General features: G+C 40.3%; 1 protein-coding gene across 1 annotated transcript in view; it reads right to left on the bottom strand.

The window, feature by feature from the left end:
• The window catches only part of TENM4 (teneurin transmembrane protein 4), a 348330-nt gene that overhangs the window by 208973 nt on the left and 116352 nt on the right, over nt 1-23005 (bottom strand). Inside the window, exons 3-5 of the mRNA XM_026063905.1 lie at nt 8188-8440; nt 2738-2836; nt 386-621 (exon numbers count right to left, since the gene is read on the bottom strand). Coding sequence (XP_025919690.1) covers nt 386-621; nt 2738-2836; nt 8188-8440 — 588 coding nt within the window. The remainder of the gene's footprint in view (nt 1-385; nt 622-2737; nt 2837-8187; nt 8441-23005) is intronic.

The following is a 23005-nucleotide window of genomic DNA, read 5'->3' as shown; positions in this document are numbered from 1 at the left end:
GTCCAYGGGACAGAATTCCCTCTGACCCAGATGAGACTGTGTTTAGGACATGTGCTTCACTGGGTGTTTTAATGGGCTGCTTTGAGAAAACATGGTGGGCTTGTCTCATTCCAGTTACACTTTCCTCTTCAGAAAGCAAACAGTCTGTGTTGTTTAATCGGAGCGCACCATGACACGTCTTACTAAGCTCTTCTGTTTCCATCACAAGTACTAGGCCAAATTTTGCTGCCTACCATGACACTATAACCTCAGTTAAGTCAACATAAGCCTTATTTCCTAGTTACTATGAGTATCGCCAGCTTGGCCCTCCGGTTCCCAAACATTAGCATTATGGGTGGGGTCTGCAGACGAAGGAAATAAAAGCAGAAAAGAGAAACACGCTTACCTATAAAATACGCCAGCAGGATCACCAGCGTGACGGAGATGACAATGGCGCTCAGGGCAGCACATTTCCAGTTACAGTACTTATAGGGTTTCTTCAGGTTAAAGGCAGGCCTAGAGAACGTACTTCTGGGAAGGGGCCTAGGGGGAGGCGAGTACACAGTGCTGGACGTCAAGGGGTATCCCGGCGACGTGGTACAAAAAAGGGGAGAAGTGCCTCCAGGTTTGAACAGGAAGTGCCTGAGGGAAGAAAGACCGACAGCAGGTGACTCCTCACAAAACTCGAAGCAGCAGGAGAACTAGAGGTGAGAGGATGGCGACGGCTGCCGGGACGAGGAAAGCAGCTCCACACAATGCTGGCTAAATACATGGATGGCATGCACAAAAAGAGAAGAATAAAAATCACAGGCAAGTCACACAGAGTAAAGGGGGGAAAAAAAAAATCACAGTGCCAGCAATGCCACAGAGAACTCTTCGATGGCAGCAGTCACCTCTGTGGAAAAGCTGACTTTACAGTGAAATGAATATCCCAAGCACAGCTACGACAGACTGGTGGCACGGGCAGTATCGAGGGCCTGCTCACGCTCCCACAGAAATGCCTCACTCAGACTTTGGGGGGAGCATGGGTTGGACTAAAGAAGGGAGGGCATTTACCAATTCGCTATATCGATCACTGCATGAGAGCGTTTTTTATATTGAATTCCTGAATGGAGATGGGGAAGGAGAGCTGAAGCCATTCCATAGCACCCAAAGTGTCATGGAGGGGAATATTCACACTGTCTCCTCCTGGCAAATTTAAATATTATTAGAATTTAAGGACAATGGTATGGTTAAGGCCATCAAAGCTTAGACTTCAAGTGTTGCATATAGCCAACGGAGARAGACACCTGCCTCTGGACGGCAGTTCAGAGCACTTCAGTTAGAGGCCTGCCTTTGAAAAGTGTGAATTACTGTCAATGGCAGTGTATCCCRTCCAGTGACACACTGGGAGGCACCATATTTTGCCCACTACTAAAAATGCAGCCTGARAGCCAGCCTATGAGGACCTTGTCTGAGACTCATGAAAGCCAGTGAAAAAAAAGCCCACTGAAGTCCATGAGTTCCTTAAACAGAAATGTGCCAATGGGAGTTCTTTCCATGGGAATCCTTAAATGAAAAACTTAATTTTGGTGGGACACTTCTCATGAAATACAAAGCATTCAAATTCCAGGAATGAAACTTGGGAAATGGATCTGACTCTCCTATCACCATGCCGATGTCCAACAAAAGTACTTGCGCTTGTGAGGACTGAAAAACAGCCCCAGTACAGCTAGTAACTTCTGCCATGGCTTTAGGGGCCAGATTCTCAGCCAGCATAAATCAGCATGGATCAGTGGGAGCCAGTCAAGCCAGTGGATTATACCAGATGAAGACTTGACTCTATTTCCCTGTTACAGGCACTTGTACAATAATAGGGGCAAATGTCACATGCAGAAACATCACCATGCAGAAAAGCCACTAATTCGTGCAACATAAAGTGACACGGAATTCTCTGAAATAAGTGTTTATACTATTACAGCCATGGTCTTATTGGCACTCTAAGCATGACTGTTGAGCATTAGAGAAAGATTCATTATTTCCACTAATGCTCTAATCAAAACATTCATTTTTACAAGCATTCAGTTCCTGTTCTGTGTTTTAGAAAGTATTTATTTAGATACAGATATATCTGGCCCAAGCAAAGAGGTACCTGCAGTGTTCAAGTATACCAATTAGATCTTCAGCTGACGATGACTATCAAATTAGAAAATGCCAATACAAGATCAATGTTTTTGACACTAAGCGTCATTTTAGAAGCCATTTATAACTTAAAAGTTAAGCAATCAAAAGTTAAGTAAAAATGTCAGAATAGGTGACTGAATCAAGATCAAAGGATTGGCTTTAAAGACATAAACCACTAGTATTAAAAGACACTCTGTATCTTTTATAAGATAATGTACCTGAAAAATATTAGTTTAACAGTGAAATATCAGGCAGCTGACATAATAATAGCTTAAGGTCTTTATCAAAATGAAATTAATCTTAGTCTATACAGGATTCTAAATTGCTGTAGGTGCTTATAACTAGTGAAATGATTTTCAAAAAAACGGGGAAAAAAGCAAATGGAATGCTGTGGATCACCATCATATTAATGAGTCTGCCATTAATATGCACAGGACACCGTGCTCCAAGCTCAAGAACCTCATTTTTTTAAAGCCGCCTTGGAAGAGGCCAGCAATGGTGTTGCCCTTAAACATCATTGATATGACCAAATGCTTTCATGCAAGGATCTTAATGACTGTACAGTAAACAGGAAGACCACATAAGTGTCACATACCCATCATTGTAAGCACCGTCATGTCGGGAGGAGGTGAGAATGTCCATCTCAATGAGGTTGTCCTGCAATGTCTCTAGGAATGTCTGCTTTGCTATGTTTCTACATACATATGGAAACATGAATGAAGCCAGTGAGTCATGCATATATGAAGTGTGATCTTATAAACCACAATGGTTATAGTGCAGTTGTGCATGGAATTAGAATGATGGACCATATATTTATATGTATAAGACACTACACATATACATATATAGCTTTTAAGAATGTTCACTTCTCTCTACATACACTATATATATGCATATACACACATATAAGCACACAAGCCCATGTGCATGTATAAAAAACGTTGATGTCTTTGTTCATTTCACATTATTTWTCGCCAATGACAAATGCAACCTTCTGAACTGCTGGATTCAAAAGAGCAGATTTCAGSGTAGCACAGCCGTAACCTTGTTATACTTCTGCATCTGTGTTGTTGTTACTCCGAAAAGGCACTTCACAGTATCCCACTGTGGCCACTGCCTTGGTAGTACAGTTCTATCTAATGTCTTCATGGACCTCCAGTGAACAGCTCATCCTGATAAAATCTGCCACTCACTCTTTTAAGTTCCAGTTTGCCCTGGAGGATTTTTTAATTAGCAATTTGATTAATTTGTTTTTCTTTGTGGAACAATGACAGTTTGATATTTAGAAGTTTCAAAATGCAAGTTTTGCTCAGTATGAATATTCCAAATAAAAAGTTTCTCAATGACACACAGGCAGAAGCTGGAAAAAAGTTATAAACCCAAATTCCAATAGCAGAGCATTGGCTGTAGTCTGGATAAGATAGGCAATAGGCTACATACACAGCACTTGCATGTGAAAAAGCCTGGTTTGGATTTTGCACACAATAATGGTATTATGTAATATCTGGCCTCTCCTGTATGTACCCTGATGAGCCACTTTTTGACCCATATATGCCATATGCGAAACTGCTTTGTACTTTTTGAGGAGAATAGCAGGAGCATAAATTAAGTCAGAGGCACAGCTGGGAACAGACCATGTCTTTCTCACCTTCAGGCTTGTTTCTCAAGACCGGGCAAAAGAAAATTCTTCCCATCTKTTTTCAAACAAAAACCAGTCCTGATTTTGCCCCTGCCTGTTTTCAGCATCAAAACTAAATCTAAGCCTGAATCTGAATGAATTCCCTGGCCAAAACTAGCAAAAGGAAAATAATAGTGTTGTGACACTTTATCACTTTTCAGGATTAAGCGCTTACAGGATATAAGTGACATAATGTGAACTCAAACGAAACTCCTCTGTCAAAGAAACTGCATTCAGGTAACATACTATACCAAGGGAAACCAGCCCTGTCGCATTATACAGACCTTGATACTGTCTCTTTTAAAATGTCCTTAACCTTAATTTTCATCTCCACTTCCTCCTCCTGCTGCTGCTAAGGCCAGTACTTGTTTAGTTCAGCTCTCTGCTTTTGTTGGCTCTGGGCTGCTTTGACAGCACAGACCTACTCCTTGATCTGAATGACAGTAAAGTGATTCATATTCATAGCTCTGGAGTAAAGTGAATCGACATGCATGAGCTGTGTGCCATAGCACTTGAGACATCAATCCATCCCCAAGTGTTTGCTGCTTCCTCACATTCCCTAGGAATGCAGGAAAGGTTGGATGTTGAATTCAATACAAAAAGAAGCAACATATGTGCGTGCGCTGAGCATTTAATGGCTAAGAGGCAAGGCATCTAGCAATACTAATCAATAAAAGTTCATCAGTAGTTAAAATCCATGTCAAACTGGTTCCATGAATTTCAGTTGTGGATTGTCAATAAAGCAGAAGAAGGGTGGCTTATATAATGTTATAACGTATGCATTCGTAACAGTGCAGTCACTGGGTCACTGAGGTGACCACTGCACCACTGTCCTCCTCAGTGAAGGCTGGGTAGGTTCCGCTCCCTTGAAGATTACCTGTGAATAGCTGTTTACAAACCATTTTTCTCATTATGAGTTGTGGAGGCAATATCTGACCTTACATGATTACAATGTGAAACTTCTGGGAATGCAGGTCTCCTGAAAGCTATTGGTTGTCAACTAAACGTCCATCTAGCTGGCATTTATTTGCTCCCTGCAAGGTCAAATGTAGAGGAACAGAAAGGAAGCCACAGAAGAAGGAAGAGGGAGGAATAAATATGGGGAGGACTGACTTACCTGTCAGGAGGGATTGCTCAGCAAAGATGTTTTCATCACAACTTTGATAATATAGTGCATTAAAGCAGCAAAAATGGGAGCAGAGGGGAAACGAAAGAGGAAGAGGGAGAAACAGAGAAAAGGGGGTAAAGGGAAATAAATGAAGAGGAGAGATAACAGGAGAGGAGGGACTCTTTTTCCTGCAACATATAAATTCTCATAGATAYAGGATACGGCTATCGTGTTAGTTGTGTACTTGTACTACATATCTCTGCTTGCCATTGTGTTACACTAAGAATGTTGCCATGCAATGACAAACCAATCAAAAATTCCCAGTTCTGAATACTGCCTGGAGTCCACATCAGCCAAAATCAAACCTCTTCAAGCTCTGGAGTGCTTAAAATCTATCATTGTAGGAACATTTTACAGCTTGTGATGGTCCCTGTTTAAAAGGCATAGCTTTTTCTTCATGTTTTCTCTCTCTGTTGACCAATAGGGGATTTAAAAAAAAAGGAAATTCAACAGAAATACAATTCCATTTTTGACATGGGATTACTATAATCTCCTATTGCTGTACTTCAAAGGCCTTAATTCTTGGATTAATGTCTCTTGGTTAGGATTTACTCTTTACATTTTAGGCATAGGTCTTTTCTGGTTCCAAAAATTTTTTGTAGTGGGGCAGCTCTATTTCATGGAATAGGTGGATTTGGGCATCCAAGTTTGCAAAACAGACATAAAACCTCATCTTTTATGTCTACAGAATTCCCACTGAAGGAAATGGAAGATCTGTACRTGTCAGAAGAGCACATTATTAGAGCAGAGATTTGTCACAGATTTACCATTTTTCATCTATGCAGCGCAGTCTCTTTGGATTATGACACCATTATAACATATATTACTTTCTTAATGTTTGCTTAGTGAAGGAACAAAAGCCTGTCAGTGATGTTCAGTAAATGTGCAGCTTTGCTGTTTAGCACAAAACTACACATTTTTTTCCAACATGTTCTTTGTCTGAAGGCACACTTGGCAACATGGTGCTATTCACACCAGCATGTCAAAAGCCACAAGATTAGTCTCCAAATGTTTTCTACCTCTGGCAATTAATAAAATAATCAAATTGAGGATCAATTACAAATGTCTGCGATTTCTGATTCATGTGAAAACACTAAGTGATGCAGGATTTCTTCATACAAGTAGACCTCAGATGTCCAGTCTTAACCAGTCTAGTTAAGAGTAATAATATGATCAACCCAACTTGCAGAAAGAACAAACTACTTCAGATCTGGAAAAAAAAATTCAGTCACATTGATTTGGTGGAGGAGAAATGAAGACAGTCTTTAAAGATGTACTTGATTACAGTTTAATAGGAGCCGTCCAGGACTAGCCAAATAATTGTTCTGTCTATAAACTCCTGCATTTCTTAAGATCTGGTAGGGTTGTGTCTCCATCTCCCTCTCTGATGGCTGCCAGAACTGGACAAATGGGGGCAGGATGTTTTCAGCAAAAAGTTTTTATCTCTGACATTCCTCCATTGATCCAGCAAGCAGGATCTTCCTTCTTAATTGTAAGGTGGTAGGTGTTGAGAGATTCCAGCCATATGTGGGGGTGTCTGGGCACTATTAAAAATTTACATCTTGGTTTAGAAAAGGTGCATYGTCTAGGTGTCATGTGCTCACTTTCCACATTGCTTATTGCATATCATATACTTAAATCCTGAAAAATATGAAAGGATCAATCTGCAAAAGTAAAGAAGCAAGGTTCATCTGTCTCTGTGATAGCTGAGGGCCTCCTCCAGAATCATAACGGACTATTCATAAAAGGACTACAGGACTTGGCTCTATTATTATTTTTTTTTTAAGACACAACAAATAAAAGTCACTGCTTGGGTATGTATGCTTAAGAATTAGTAACACAATATAATTACTGAAACTGTTGCCAAATCACACTTGCAGTGCTAGCTTATAATTTTGTCTTAATCTTTTGGAGACAGCTTCTTAGGGTTTTTTTTTTTTTTTAATCAAGCAGTCTCAGAGAAATTAATTATCCTTAAATGCCATAAAATGTTACATCAAGGCCTATTTTGTTAGTTTCTGGGGGCCAGCAAACACAGCTCCCTCTCAAACAGATTGATAGACACATTCATTTTAAAAAACTGTTTTCTTAGGAGAAGCTGACAAAATTGGGCACATTTTGTCCCCGGATACACGCATCCAGCTACCACTGATCTCAGCGAGATTTCCACTGGCAGTGAAGTGACAAATTTAGCCCCCGGCTCAGTTTTCAATTAGTAAATGTTTTTTACTGTCCAGAATCTTTCTTGTTGGTTTGAAAAGGTAAGACAAATGAGGCAACTAAGGCAAGCAAATAAGTGCACCATGTTAGGCCTGAAGGACATCTCCCCAGGCTGAAAGAGGTACGTGGGGGTATTATGGGTGCTAATGACTCCATCCTCTCCAGTGGCTCCCGAGTGGCAAAGGTGAAGCACAATCTCTGGAGAATGAGAAACCAGAGTTTCAAGTGGAACAGCAATAAGCAGAGGCACTCACAATCAGATGGGAGGATTGAGGCTGAGGGAGCATGACGACCCCCTTTTCCAGAACCAATGTATTTGGAAAAAGAGCTAATCAACGTTATGAAGTAGAACAACTCCGTGCATGCCTGTCTGTGGCAGAGTGAGTGGTTGCATAGGTGGAAAAGAACTTTATAGGCAAACGGAGCATTATTAATTGACGGATGCCCTGCTATCCGGTGTTGTACACTTGCTGGGGCAATGTCGTAGGACAGGTAAATGCAGCAACAGACCTCTCCTCGTTAGGTCAAGCAAGATCAGCCTTTCCTGAATGATGTCCTACAAAAGTATCTGCTTGATGAGGCGAAGCTAGAAGGCTAAATCTTTTCAATACATTGACTGATTTCAGCTTCTTAAATAGGATATTGATTTATCCTACCACATAGGAAGAAAAGACATTAAAGGAAAATAAAAAAGAAGAAAACCAAGAACATTTTAATCTATGATCTTGGTTCCAATTTTAAATGAGGAAAATAACCTTACAAGCAGCTGTTAAAAACAATATTTTTAGTTTATGAAAGCAGAGTAATTTCCTCTTCACTTAGTCTAAATAAAAAGACACAAGGAATAATATATACAAATCAACATACATAAGCTAAACACCAGTTCACAGACTGAAATGCTAGCTAAACAGATGTACATATTTTCCATAACATCCTCAGCACACAAAATCACTGTAAAGAACTAAAGAAAACGACCTACCTGGTCTCCAGCGGGATGTTACTGTTAAGTAACCAGTTGTCCTGAGCATGGGCTGGCTCTTGGGTGCTGGCTGGTTGTTCTCCAGAGAGAGAGTGGTCAGTAGGAGCTGGGCTGGGGTTGCTGCGTGGAGTGAAGTTCCCTCTGTTTAGGGAATTGATGGAGGCCGCGTGATGTTGATTTGGGGTGTGAGCGTGTGATATTGGAGGTGGCGGAGTTCTAAGTCTTGAATGATTTTGAAGATTTGGAGGATGATCTAAAACATAAGCAAAATATTTTTAGGGTTCAGGACTTGAGCTGTTCCCTACTACACTCATTTCTGTGCAGGCACTTATATATGAAGGCTGGGATGCCACATATCCTAAATCAAACCCAAAAGGCTAACACAGTCTTGTTCCATATGTTCTAATGACACATGTATTGATCCACCAGCTGGCTAGAAAAATACTTTGGTTTCATGCAAAAATGTTCGGAAAGCTTAAAACACTGCAGAAAGGCTGCCCTGACAGCCAAGTTAACTCCGATGAACGACTGCAGGTTGCAAACTGCAATCCATCTAGTGACACTGATTTGTGATAAAGCATGAAAAATACAACCAGCCTGGATAGATAAAATTTAGAACAATGTTATGATGGATATACAGTGAAGTTTGTTTTGCCAGTTTTGCCAGAGTTCTTCCAATAGTTAAGTCAACAAGAAGACTGAGAATACATTTAATCATTGAGTTTAGGGAAAGCCATAAAACTTTGTCAAGATTATATAATTTGACAAAATCCAACAGTTTATATTGGTAGAGAGGTACTCAGATTGAGTTAAAAAAGAAGCATGTGGCATAAAAATTGAGGTGTCAGGAAAATTAAACAATGTATGGAAAGAAAGATGTGAAGAATGGCTGTGGTTATCAGTGTTATGGCTTCTTTCAGTAAAACTCCAGAGATTACTATTTGTTAGTCAAAAGAGCCGGAGGGTGGTGGATTTGAGGAAAGCAAATGCTCAGAAAAGAACAACCTAGTGGTAGATTGTACTGTTATTTTTATTTTTTTAACTAACTGCTAAAGAATTTTTTCCCACCTCTTCTGGAAATGAAGTAGCAATTTTTTCTAYGGAACTGGAGGGAGATCAGCAATACTGGGGATAGGATACAGAATACTTAACTTATTCCTCACTGATTTTAGAAGGCTTGATTTAGTGGGTCATTAATATGCAGCACTTACTTGGTCTCTTGTCTGAAAAAGATGAAGATCATATCAATCTAATACTTACCAGTCAGACATTTGTATCATGAAAAACTACTATTTATTTACTCTCTCATTAGGGAGCTTAGGACTGAACAAACCGTACACAGTCTGAAATTATGATGAATGGTATCAAAAACTTGACACTTATTGACACCGTGAAACCTATATTAGGCCTTGGATTCAAAAGAGTAGCAGGGAAAGTTATTACAGTATCTCTGTAGCCTTCTAGATTTTTAGACATGGAAGATAAAGTTGAAAGTTGTATGAGACGCATCCCGTCCATTCCCTTGTATTGACTTAAACTGCCTTATTTTATTAACTACAGCAGATTTTACCAAAACCCTTGAGTGCTTGAGTAGGTCTATCAGAAAAATAGAAGGTGTAAATTAAGAAGATGCCATTCAGTTTGAACATGTATCTACTTCTGGCTTTGCTAGGTTGGACATGGGAACGGGGGTATATATTCCATGAAGAGAACCGAGTGCTATTAGGTTCCGATTCATTTTACCCTTTAATCTCCAAAAAGGTCAGATGAACACCTTAAAAGCACCTGTTCTCTCTGTTGTATGTAAGAGGAGTTTGGAGCAACCAGATCAAACAAGAGGTTCGTAGTAGACACCTATATTTGGACAGACAAATTCTTCCCAGGAATCTAATGGAGTATTCAGAGGTCTGACTTACCCAAAGCTCCTACAAAATTAATACTGCCATACTGGATTCTGACCTATGGCAAGGTAGCCCCAACTAATTCTGTACATTAGGCAGAAAACTAAAGGGAAGGCTAGAACCACATCCATGGCTTGTATGGATGAGGACTATCAGAACCAAACCGGGTCTGACGTCAGTTCTGCAGCACCATGTGAACTGAAGCATTCAACTGCTGTGGGACTGGACGTTACTGGGGACTGTCACTTAACTGAAGCCCTGAGCACAGAGATAGTAAAAAGGACAGTGGAAAAATCCTGCTGCTGGTACAGTTACATTAGGGACTCATTTTCCCACTCAAGAACCAGCAGCTGTGGTTCCTTGGAGAAGCAGCAATCTGCCCCTTTTGCCGAGAGGCAGAGGGAAGATGGGAAGACGGGCAGAATACACACCAAAGACTGCGGGAACGTGTCTGCTTGCAGACAGAGAAAGATAGGAATAGTTTATTAATTCCAGGGAGATGAACATAAATAGAAGATTTGAGTTTCCAGGGCTRTCAATCTATCACCTTTCACAAGAACTTAATTCATCCGAGAGAAAATATCTTGCCGAACAAGGAACAACATACCAAAGGATTGCAAGTCCACTTATTTGAGTTTTCATTACAACCGATGCYCGAGCTGAACACACTGTGCAAATGGAAAAGGGGGGGTAAACAGGTGAATCCTGGAATACATAACAGGCCCTGTGTGAGGTTCTCCTGCAATTGATTGGCTTTTCCTACTGGGGGCACTGTTTTTAGACTATGAGTCAGAGCCTATTTCCAAAGATCCGTTATGTAAATTCTAATTTACACTCTATTATTGCAGACACATTGCAGATGCTATTATGGATAATACTTTCGAATCAAGTAAAAATGTGTCATTTCTGTTCTCTATTTGCATACCCTCTGTGATTTCTTTGCTAAGTAAAGACAGCACATCTATCTAACTCGGATCTATGTGATTCTTCATAGGACTTTATAGATTATATTTCTTTTTCTGACAGTTAGGTAGCTTTTCCTCCCAGAATATTCTTAATTTTATTCATATACAAATGCTGAACACTTATGTCATGTCTGAGCATTACTGAATATAATATACCTTGACTAGGATTAGCATCTATTTTCTTGCCTTTTTTTCTTCCTCTCACATTGAGAAACATTAGCAAAAAAGTATAGATGAAAGCACAAGCTATGAAATCTTCATACTGAAAATTACTACGTGTGTTCAGGACTTGTATGATGAGCCAAAACTATTGAGGTTCTGACTGTCTGTGGTCRCCAAAGATCCCATGGGATTTGCAAAGGACAAGGTAATCCCAAGAAACAAATTATTTCCTTATTGTCTGAAATTACAACTGTCCCTTTATTAGAACATGTTCTTTTTAACTTCTTCCAAAATTTTTGAGTGATATTAATGTGTGTGGTTATATTTCCCCAACTGGAAGGGGAACCTTAGTGCTGGCTGCAGTTGCTCTCTTACATAATGTGTGTGCATATATTTTATACAGTGGGAAGATGCTCTGATCATCTAGTTATATATTATACATAAACACCATATATTTATAGCTGCCTAGGCAGCACTGAATTTTTTCAGATCCCACCATGCAGGCAGGCTAAAGTGGAAGTAATATAAAGTTTCCTACATCTAACAGCAAGTCTTTATTGGGACAACAACCTCATGGGAATTCAGAAGACTTTGCGGAGAACCAGGCCACTGTGGCCTCTGCACAAGTGGTATTAGACTTCCCAAGACCTTTCTCAAGCAGGTATAAGATGGCTGGCTGTGACTACCTGGAAGTCATCCTGGATTACTCAAAAGCAGATAATTTTTCAAATTCTTCCTCCCTGCCATTTTCCTGTCTAGTTTCCAACAAGATATAATTTAAGCAGTCCCTCTATATTTGTTGTTGGCATTCTCATGAAAAATCTGATATGTGCTATTCAGAAGGACYAGCTAAGCTGACAAAGCATTGAGAAAGAAAACAAATGCCTCTTAAAACAAAAAATCCAAAATTTCCAATGGTCTCCAGAGTCAAGCAGGGCAGGCTGTGGGAYGTTTTTGGCCTTTAAAGGGACAGCAAAGATACCCGTCGATAGCAAAAGAGTCCTCACATCCTTAGATACTGTGCGCCAGCTCCAACGRAAWAGTTCAGTATCTCTAGACAGCAGGCTGGCACTGTGGAAGGCTAAAAGCTGTGAACTTAATRAGTACCCCCATGAGCCTCGTTTTCACTAATGGGTCTCCAAAGTGTGTCACACATGAAATATGTCAGTATTCAATTGCAATGAAACATTGGTAATCTCATTGCTAAAAATGCCAATAGAAATCAAGTTGCCATTGTGTTGGGTTTTTGCCTGTTTTTTAACATTAAAATGTCTTTGACTAACACTGACGTGGTAACCACAGATAAAGCAGAGCTGAAAGATAACTCAGTTAATGAAGCTTGTACTTGGACGCAAATTAGAGAGACTTGACAGAATTCTGTGAATGAAGAATTGAATAAATGTAAGCCATAAAAAGATTGCCAACGAGGAGCTAATGTGGCAAGATTTGAGTAGCAGATCTGAACACCTACATTCTTTTTCTTAATCATAAATGAGTAGTACTGTTTTGAAATCAGTCTATGTAACAATTACTCTTTCTGATTCATTAGGTTTTGGGATTGTGTTCAGGGCAAATGTGTTAACCTCAAAATGAAAAATATGTTCTCATCTTTTTTTCCAGCTTGTTCTGTTCCTCCAAACATTTATCATTCATATGCTTGCTCATATTCAGACGGCCTGATGCCTGAGTGGTGTCTGGTTTAGGCACAGGAAATATTTCTTTCTGCTGCCTGTAGATAGAGCCAGGTGGTATGAATCACTCATTGTTCCCTTGAACTTAAACTCCACAGTAGCTGTGATGACTAACGTGGTAGCTTGACTTTGGATGATAGTGCTTGTACTCACAAACAGAGAAATCCCCTATTTCAGAGGAAATAATCTTTAAAATAATGAACTTCTGCATTTGAGTGACAGAGCACCCAAGAGTCTTGCTACAGCTCCAGGATGATGTTTCAATCTCTACTGCAGATGTATGCTCGCAACCCTCACACCATCAGCCAGCTAAAACTACCTTCATATGTGACCTGTTCCTTTGGGTGCCATTGGCTATGGAAGCTGGGGTTCCTTCACTCATTAACCTGATGGGCCACCTACAGTCAGGTTGGCTATGAAAGACTGAATTGTGTCTGCCCCAGCATCCTACCAGGGGGCACAGAGTTTACTGTTAAAAGTAAGACAGCTTGGCAGAAGCAGGTTCCTTATCAGACACATGACAAACCAAGGACAGCATCTGCAAAACCAAAAGCAAGCAGAATATCTAACACCTAAGCTGGCAGAAAATGGCAAAATGAGTGGGAAGAATCAAATGGGGAGGCAGAGGGGATGTCTGCTCAGCTGGTATCTTTGTGGCTCCTGGTGACAGCCAGGATCAGCTGCACCCCCAAAATTTCTCCCGTTTGTGCAGAATCCAGCTGAATGCGCAACATTTGGATCGGGATGCAGCAACATGAAAAGGCGGCACGTGTCACATCTGACACACCAAGCAAGTCCAGGCTGTTGCTGATATTCTGCAATCTGGAGAAGAACTCCCTCCTCCAAGAAATGTTCTATGCCAGGCTCTGTCCACACGGGACAGTCAGGTAGTCTGGTGAGGAAGCCACACCAGAAGAGCGTGATAGAGACGGAGCAAAACAGGTCTCTCAGTYTTCAAATGATTTAGCAGTGCATAAATGTCTCTTTTCCCCCACTAACACTTAAAAACCTGAAATTAGTAATGCAATTTGATGGATCCCTTAAATTCTGAGTGACTGAATTTCACTTTAAGAAGCCTATCCACTGCATTTGACTTAGGACTAGTTCCTTCTACCATCAAGAGGAGTATTTGTACAGTGCTGCAAAATACATGTTTTGCTGCAACAACATCTTGTGCTACTGGTTTTCAAAATAGTAAGCCTCAAAATGACACTGAATCATAAAAGTAAACAGAGAACTGACGCATAACCTCCATTAAATAACAAATCAACAATACGAAAGCTACTTTGATGCTAATTCTTTTCTTACTTTATGTTACAGMATAATAGAGAGCTGCTATTCCAGCAGGGGTTTCAACAGAGAATAAAAGCTGTCCTTACCATGCTGCTGAAATCAACAGTGTGTATGTTCTGGTCTAGCTGAGCTCACTGGGCTTTGGAGCCCAATCTTTACGGTCTTGTATTTTAATTGTACCTTACTACGCTATATGCACAGACATGCAACAATCTATGTTTTACACACGATTAAGGCCTACAGAAAACTTCCTGTGTATGCATGTACAGTCAATTTGGTGCAGTCTGTTGTCCAGAAAAATCCCACAATCACTAGAAACTATATAATGAAAAAAAAAAATGACCATATCGACGTAAACAGTCTGCAGTGTTTCTCTGAACATGCAGCCTGGACACTGAATTTGGAATAACCAATGCTAAGAAGACTGACCACCAAAAGCATTGCAGAACACGAAAGCTGTAGTGATTTCTCATGACAAAACTACAGTGTCCCTGCGAGCCACTCCAGACACAATCTATCTGTTTTAGACATTGCTGGATAAAACATATATGCCAGGACCAGTGGAAAAAAAACTTGACCTCCAGTAGGGTACAAAATCTTAAAAATGGACTGTAACCACTAGCAAGCAGAAATGGAGAACCTAAAAAACAGACAGCAGAAAAAAAAAACCCTACTGATTGACAAGTCTAGGCTTTCCAAACTATGAGGGCTTCATTCTGAACTATTTCCAAGTTACTCCTATAGTTAAGTAACTTCATTTGTTTAGATGATTTTCATCTTCATTTCACCCAAAACCAGGCCCACCTGGATGCTTCACATGCGGCCATGTGAAACTAGCTGCAGCCCCTCTCAGGCTGCACAGATTTAACACTTGATTGGTTTTAGTGTTTACAGAAAACAACAGGTGCACAAAATCAAGTCCAGACAACCCATCTCCTCTGTTTTTTTCTCATCAAATGTGTACATTACACGCAAACTTTTCTCTCCAGTGCCAAAGTGCCTTTGCAAAAGCAAAATATTGACTTTGGGGGTTTAAATCAATTTTCTGTTTGATGCTGGGCTGTCAAGCTTTGGCTCTACACAGTCAACGAGTGCTCTGGGTGGTTGTTTTTTCATCAGTACGTATCCAAGTGAATTGTATTCTCTGCAAGAAATGCTCTTAAAAAGGTCCATGTCACTGTCAAATGCTGCTACACACTCTTTAAAACCATGGTATGGTCCATTATTTAAGTTAATAAAAGGGCATCACAGACCACTAAAAACAAGGCAGAAGCTTATTATTATTCAGACTCTGGCAGTTTATGAAGAATAATTGCCTTAAACATGGAGCAAAGTGAAAAAAAAAATAAAAAGAAAACAGAATACCTGGTGGACTGTAAATGAGTTACTTGAATTTAAATAACTTATATTTAAGTTATTAGATAAGTTACTGGTAGCAAGGGAAAGTAACTTCTACAGTGCACAGCTGAGCAAATTTCTTGAGGTCCCAGAGACTTTGGGTTTGCTGCTGGGCTTACAAAAAGGCAAACCTTTAATTATGCTGATAGCATATACTGGAGGCAGTGGTAGCCTTTGAAGGCCCAAGCTGTAGAACTGCTGGCTACTCTGAACTAGGCACAGAAGTAAGCACAGAAAAATATATTTACATATACAGAACAGTGCAAAATGATAGCTCTTTCTCACTCAGAAGTGCCCCAAACATCTGATGGCTACAAACTGTCGGTGTGCCTTGCCCCTCTCGGTCCGATGGCGCAGGCACCCACGGTGCCCTCTCAGCCTCTCACATCTGGGTCCTGAGGTCTGGAAACCCCTAGTGCCGCCTCTCTTGGCTTTCAGGAGGACTCTCAGGCCACTCTGTTGGGCCACTTTGACACCACCGATGGCTTCCACAAGCTCCCTTCCTATCTGAGGATAACCCACCTCCGCTGCTAAGAGGGACAGCGCCTCAACGCGAGGCAAGAAAACCCATCGGCTTGAGCGAGGGACGGAGCATCCATCTGTSGTCTGGTCCGAGTTGCTGCACTTGTCAAATCCCACCCATCGAATGTTTCTAAACACGTGCGCCTAAAACCGGAACATACCTCCCGAAGAGCTGGGAGCCTCTTTTTTAAGTAAGAGATGCAAGGAAGTCAGTGCTTCTGAAAAGATGTACCTTTTTTTTTAGGTGCCAAAAGGGGGATTCGGTTCCTGATATTTTATATAGTAGAATGTATGCTATTATCAAACCTATGGTTACCCTTGTGGAAAGAAATGTGGTATAYTTCTGTAATGTTTGCAGTTTATTTACTTGAGGTGCTAAGCATATGGAAAGAAACATTTAAACAAACAGAAGACTGTAGTTTTAAAGCCACACAGTTGAGCCTTTTCTAAACTAGACGTGGTCTGCTGGTATAGACACACGGGCGAATTTCTGAATTGTTTGTAGCCAGCAGTTCACCAAACCAAAGCGTATCAGCAAAGGGAGTCTTGGGCTGCTGTAATAGCATATAAACTCAGGATTTCACTAGCACAGCAATGTCAAACAGTTTTTTTTTTTTTCATGTGCCTATATTGGAAAAGCTTTGAAATAGAGACCTGGTCTTTGCCCATTTTGTCTCCCTGAAAATAAAATGAACAAGCAGCCTACATTTTGCTTATGGTCTTCAAAAATCTTATCCGAATTGCAGAGCTGTTGTGACTTGTACACAAACAAACAGGACCAACAGATCCCCAGCTCCATCAGCAAAACTGACTATTTATAGCAGCTGAGGAAATGGTCTGTTTTACATAATTTTTACAATGTTAGTAGTGGCGAAGGGACTGGGTGTTACATAAAGCAAAATGATCCAGAGACCGTCCTTTCAAAAATACAAACGGATATAGCTCCCATGCAGTCCTACTGCATGACAGCATAGCGTATGCACCCTTGGTGGTCATGGCGAAAGATTTATATGCCGCAAAAATGTTTTAAAAATTTACTGTATGCCATGTTAACTTGCAAGCTTCGGATCTGAATTCCGACCTCCACGGGGCATGTAATTCCTGGTGCAGTCAGGGACTTGCAAAGCCCAGACTTTCRTGGGTAGGGTTTTGTGCCTCTCTTTTTCATTTGTACATGTCCCAGGCTTGTGAATGAGTCGGTCTCTGGAAATACACGGTTCCATATTTCACGGCAAAGCGCTTATGGAACGTGACATGGGGTGGTGTAGCACGATGCCAACGAGCACTAATGCTTTTAATTATTTACTCCAGAGAAAGAAAGGGGAAAATTTCATGTTGGCAGCAAGTAAAATAAACTAAAGTCTTTGCTGACAAATGGAGATTTTTATTATTATTTTTTTTTTCCATGACTCCGTGTCAACTTCTGCACGTGTTGCCACTCGAGCCAAGCAAAGTCACCGCGCAGCACGGAGCCCGCTTGCCAATTTTTCTTTTGTCAGCCCTTCTCTACCCCCGCCCTCCTTTTAATTTTATTTTGCTGCTTTTAAAGTTTTAACAAAGCCGTTTTGGTTAAATACCGCCAAAGCCCAGCATAAACCAGTGACAATCCCATTTGACAGCTGCGACTCCGACACGCAGCCTGTCACAGTGATTAATACCTACACCCCCCGCCCCATCCACTGCGTACACAAAAGCCTGACTGATTTCCTTTGGTGAAAACCATGGGTGCAGTTAAGTGTAAAATTTCTCTGCACAGGTGGAAAACCGTCTTCCCTTTGGCACATGAATCTGATTTGCGAGAGCTGGGCTCCGTGACCTTTCCCTTTARGTTCTCTCTGACATTCTCCGAATCACCATGGCAGAAGGCTGCGCTCCAAATAATCCTGCAACAGGCATAAAACTTTGAGATTTTTATTAACACTTGAAGAGGCCACTAAAAGAAAATCAAAACTATGAATCTGTCAAGATACCCCTCAGTAATGCTGCACTTTGTTCAAAAAAAGGGGCCATGATAGGAGGGCAATGTAGTTCATCTGGTGCATATGTCTGTCTGTCTATTCAGAATACTTCAACACCTAAATACCTCAGTATCAATTAACCGAGTCCCTCTGGCAATGCGTTTCAAAGAGGAAATCTTCATGGCAGTTAGTCTCATTTACTGCATTTGGGGTTTTTTCGCTTCTAGATTTTCTGATAAAAATTTCTGGCACATCAGAAATAAATTTCAACAAACTATAAATACACACACACCTAAATATTAGTAGACCAAAAGGACATTTATGCCTGTTCTGATGTTAAATTTTTTATCCTTTTATTCTGAATGTATACGTCTCTGCCTTGTTACAGACAGATAGATGTGTACATACGTACATAATAGTTTTTAAGTTCCACAGGCACAAAGAAACTGTATTATAGTTAAAAGATTTTAATCTTTTCTTAATTCTGGCTCTTAACTTGTTTGGTGCCCTACCAGGAGGCACTGTCTTTACTGGCATCATACATTAAAGTGATGCTTGCAGCCCATCAACTTTAATTTTGGAGAATGAGCTCATTTAGAATAAACGAATAAAAAGGTTTCTGGTAGAATAAAAAGACTGCCTTAGCTTTCTGCAAAAATTTTGCAGAAAAAAGTGTACCAGAATTATTCTCCTGATGTTTATCGTGGTTGTCTTCAACACAGGAGAAACTGAGGAAAAACACTGTGCCTGCCTGCATAGCAATTATTGGCAAATACACAAGACAGAGAAAAACAGTTTCTTTTTTCTCCCATGAATTTCTGTTTGTCACAGCAATTTTGAGTGCAATTATACACAGAGTAGGCACACTAGTTTGAAAGAGACATACATATTTTTTGCAATTGATACTTTAAAAGAAATGTGATGGGCATAAGCTTACAAACTGCATGTGTGAAACTGCTGCTGGATCATTCTTAGCTCTAAATATACCGACGGAGAAATTTTTAGATGCACAAACAGCAGTTAGGTACCATCTACATCAGTGGCACTCAGTCACATCTGTGACCTTGAAAAATACACCATGAAAATTTCAAAATTGAGCCCTGAACTAATGGCACTAGTGCAGGCTCCTGAAGCCAGGTAATTAGCTTGTTTAATAATGTACTTTGGAAAGACATATTCCTAATATTCTCGCAACTCTAATATTAGCTGAAGATTCTCTTAGCGTGTGGCTGTTCAAGAGAGCGACAACACGCTCAGATAGCACTTTGGCATGAAGCGTGTGCCTAGAAAGCTCAGTCAGATTACCACAAAAGATGAATATTCTAAGGTTCTTCTCATTACTTTCTGTAAGTGCTCTTGACATTCTCCAAAGCAGTTTAGGAGCTTCCTAGAAAAATGTCAAAATAAAGTAATAATTTTCTTATAATATTGTTGAACAAGATGTTGGCACGGCATGATTTAGAAACGAAGATCAGCAGCTTAGGAAGACAGTGCACACGCACACACCCATATATTATCAATGAGTTCAGTGTGATCAAAACAATAAACAGTAACTTCATATGCACATTTTCAAGGAACTAGATTTAAAATTGTAGAAAGGAGATTTTATATGACCTTCAAGTATCCTAACATCTTACATTTTACCTGTATAGGAAACTTCTGTTCCAAGCACTGGTAGCTATTTGCTCAGCAAAACAATTTGCACTGCCTTGATATCGTAGGCATTTGCTATAAAATTTATACCTCCTCTAACTCTTTTTAAGTAGAACAAATCAAGTTCAGTACTAAGTCGTATTAAAATACTGCCTCGCTTTTCTAGGGACAATCCTGTTAAAACTAGTTTACTATCTGCCACAGGCACCAACTGGCACAACTCGGTGAGGGTTACAGAATTTTTTGGTTTAATTAAAGAGATGATCATAAAGATATATTTTATTATCTGTAACTCAAGAACTGCACGTGATGAACGGGTTCTTTTTTTTTTCTGTTCCCTCCAGAGTCCCACGGCTCCCCCCTCCCACCCGGCTGAATGATATATAGTCTGGAATAGGCCCATCGTAAACCACAGGCTGTAAATTAAACAGTGGGATGAATAACTGGCTCGAGGGTTTTAGGAATGCTAACATAACACATGTTATTCAGTCTACTGTAAGGGAGCTTCTTTCAAATATGCATTTCTAAAAGAGGAGGACAATTACTTAATAACATGATTTAACTGAATAATGACTGGATAAGGTTTGAATTTCATGGAATATGTTTATGACTAGAACTTTAGATTACTTACTTTTATCCTATAGGTTCCTAAAGCACATATTTACCGAACTGATATACAAATTACAAGAAAGAATCATTTAACCCATCACTGAGAGGCCGTCGCGCCTGCAGCAGAACCCGACAGCTGCCGCATTAAGGACGAAGCCCTGATGCCGCCGAAGACAACTGCAAAACTCTGAACGACTTTAGTAAGGCTGGAATTTCACAACTCATCTTCTGCAAAAAAAGATACCTTAATACTTGATGGGAGCTTTAATACCGGAAACCGGGCAGGACTTACTTTATTCTCCAGTTTCAGTGATCAAACCGTGACAGGGACAGATCTGTGTATACCATTAGGAATCAAACAGCCTACCTTGCTGTCAGYGTAACCATTTGGAAAGAACTGTGCAGAAAACTCCCACGGAGATACACTGCCCTTGATCTGCAGCAAAACTCCTGTATTGACAATACTTGCCTTGATCTGCAAGGTAACTTGCTTGATGTCGGTGGCAGTTTTGCGCACAGTATGGGCAGTATAGGGCGCCTAAGGAAAGTTTTAGAAGCTGGGGATGCACTGAGATTAATCAGTATTTGATGCCTCCCCACAGAAAAACAAATGAGCAGGGTTCATGGATACAGTCTGCGAGGTACATTCAACAGCAGCCAGAAAAAAAAATCACATTGAAAAATTACAACGTTCCTACCTAGCCAGAGGAGCAGGGAAAGAGTAAGGCAGGGAAAGGTTAGCCTTAAAGAAAGGTTCATCRAGAGAAGGACAACGCTTTCTTCATCCCTTCAACTATTTTTTTTCTGAACCATCAATTTTTATCTGGATCTTCTCTGATCTTCCCCTGTCAGCCCCATCTGAATTCTCCAAGCCCTGCCAAACTTCTATTAAAACCAGATCTTATAAACCATATAAACCAGATCCTGGGGTTTGGAAGTAGATGCTCAATTTTTCCTGCACCTCTTTCCTACCCAATACACTCTGTTATCTTCTGAAAATCCACAGGAAAAGCTGTTCCCTGAAGTAAACCCACAAACCCAACTTCGATGGGATCTTCTGGGCCAAGAAATGGCCTGACCTCACAGAAAAATGCTGTACAGCAGGGTATTTACACTGTCCTTTTCTTTGACTTCATGGTAGTAAAGCTGCTGGAGTTACAAAACCCAAAGCTTCTGTGTAACTGCATAGTGTCTAGTGGAGGAGTAAAGTGATATTCGCCCTATTTGGGACATGATGTTTTTAAAATAATCTCTCTGGTATAAACTGAGAACCAGAAACATAAATATATATATATATTTTTTTATTACATAGCAACTTTCACCCTAGACTCTCCAAATAATTTACAACATTAATTAGTTAAGAGCATCTGATAACAGGACTCCATATTAAGATGATTATGACTATAATTAAAGGTAATGACATGATGAAAGGACTTGCACTCGACTTGTACATTAAATAGTGAACTTTGAAGTAACAAAAACAAAGTTGAGTGCAGCCAAAGATATGTGACTAAGTGCACATGAGCTTATGGATTTCATTTCTCTAGACCAATCCTGCCTCTAGCTAGGAATATGTGTGTGTGATCTGAAAGATTTGGTAAAAGCTTTGCTGTGGTACAGAGATTAACACCAGAAGAGCAGCAAAAGCCCAGACTAGTCAAGCGTGCAGGGTCCTGTGGTGGTGATTAAAATTGGATGACTGAACTCAAAAGCTTTTTTTTCTTTTTTTGGGCTTAAAAAAAAAGGTTTGGCTCGCAGTAACTGGAATTCTTCAAGAATATTGATTCCACTTTTGGTGGACACATATTGCACGCACTCAATATCATAATCTTTTGGCCAGCTCTATTTGCAGAGACCAGGATGCACCCTGAAAAGGCTTTTATTCCCATGTGCAAGACATGATGGGATGTGTGGTCTGTCAGTCACTCGGTTCCTCTATAACTGTGGAATTCAGACACAACATGGTGCAGTTGTGGTAGAGTAGAAAGACAGACCAAGAGACGGCTTTCCAGAAATGACAAGAGTCCTTTAAAGGGAGCGAGGAGAGAGCACGCAGAACTGCAGAGAATGCCTGGCTGAGATTACAGCTGGAGCAGAGCTTTCTGAAAGTACTTTTTTTCATGACTCTTGGAAACAAGTGACTTGAAAAGCAGCAGAAGCAATAACGCTCGGCTTTCTGATGGCTGATTGGCAATGTGTGTGTTTTGGCTGACCTGCAGGCTGCTGACAAAAAGAACGGGTATCAGTGCAGTTCCCCTTGTCATTTCTTCCATGTAGGCACTAATTCAGATCAATCTTCTCTATCCAGCTTTTGGTTTCTACAAAACTTGTGGGAACTTGGTATCTTTGAGACCTCTGCTCCTGTATCAAGCGGTTGAAACTGGTCAACAGCTTAAAAAATTACTTGCAGAGTGGCAAACACATGGACAACATAATTATTTAGGTCTTATTTTCTTAGAAAAAAAGGTTGAAAATGAAGGTGGTTGCATCTGGAGGACAAATAGAGATTGCTAGACGAATTACGAAGCATCTTTAACACACCTGTCCAAATAATTGCTTTACTTTAGTCACTGCCTACGAAGACACTGCATAATCTTCTTTAGGTAAAACGCTACCTCCGTCTTGAAGAGTTCAAGATTTTGTGGGGAGAAGTAGAAAGTGATGAT

The sequence above is a fragment of the Apteryx rowi genome, unplaced genomic scaffold (assembly GCF_003343035.1).
Source record: "Apteryx rowi isolate R43461 unplaced genomic scaffold, aptRow1 scaffold_101, whole genome shotgun sequence".
NCBI lineage: Eukaryota > Metazoa > Chordata > Aves > Apterygiformes > Apterygidae > Apteryx > Apteryx rowi.
The sequence above is the reverse complement of the archived record's forward strand: the minus strand, read 5'-3'. Positions and strand labels throughout refer to the sequence as shown.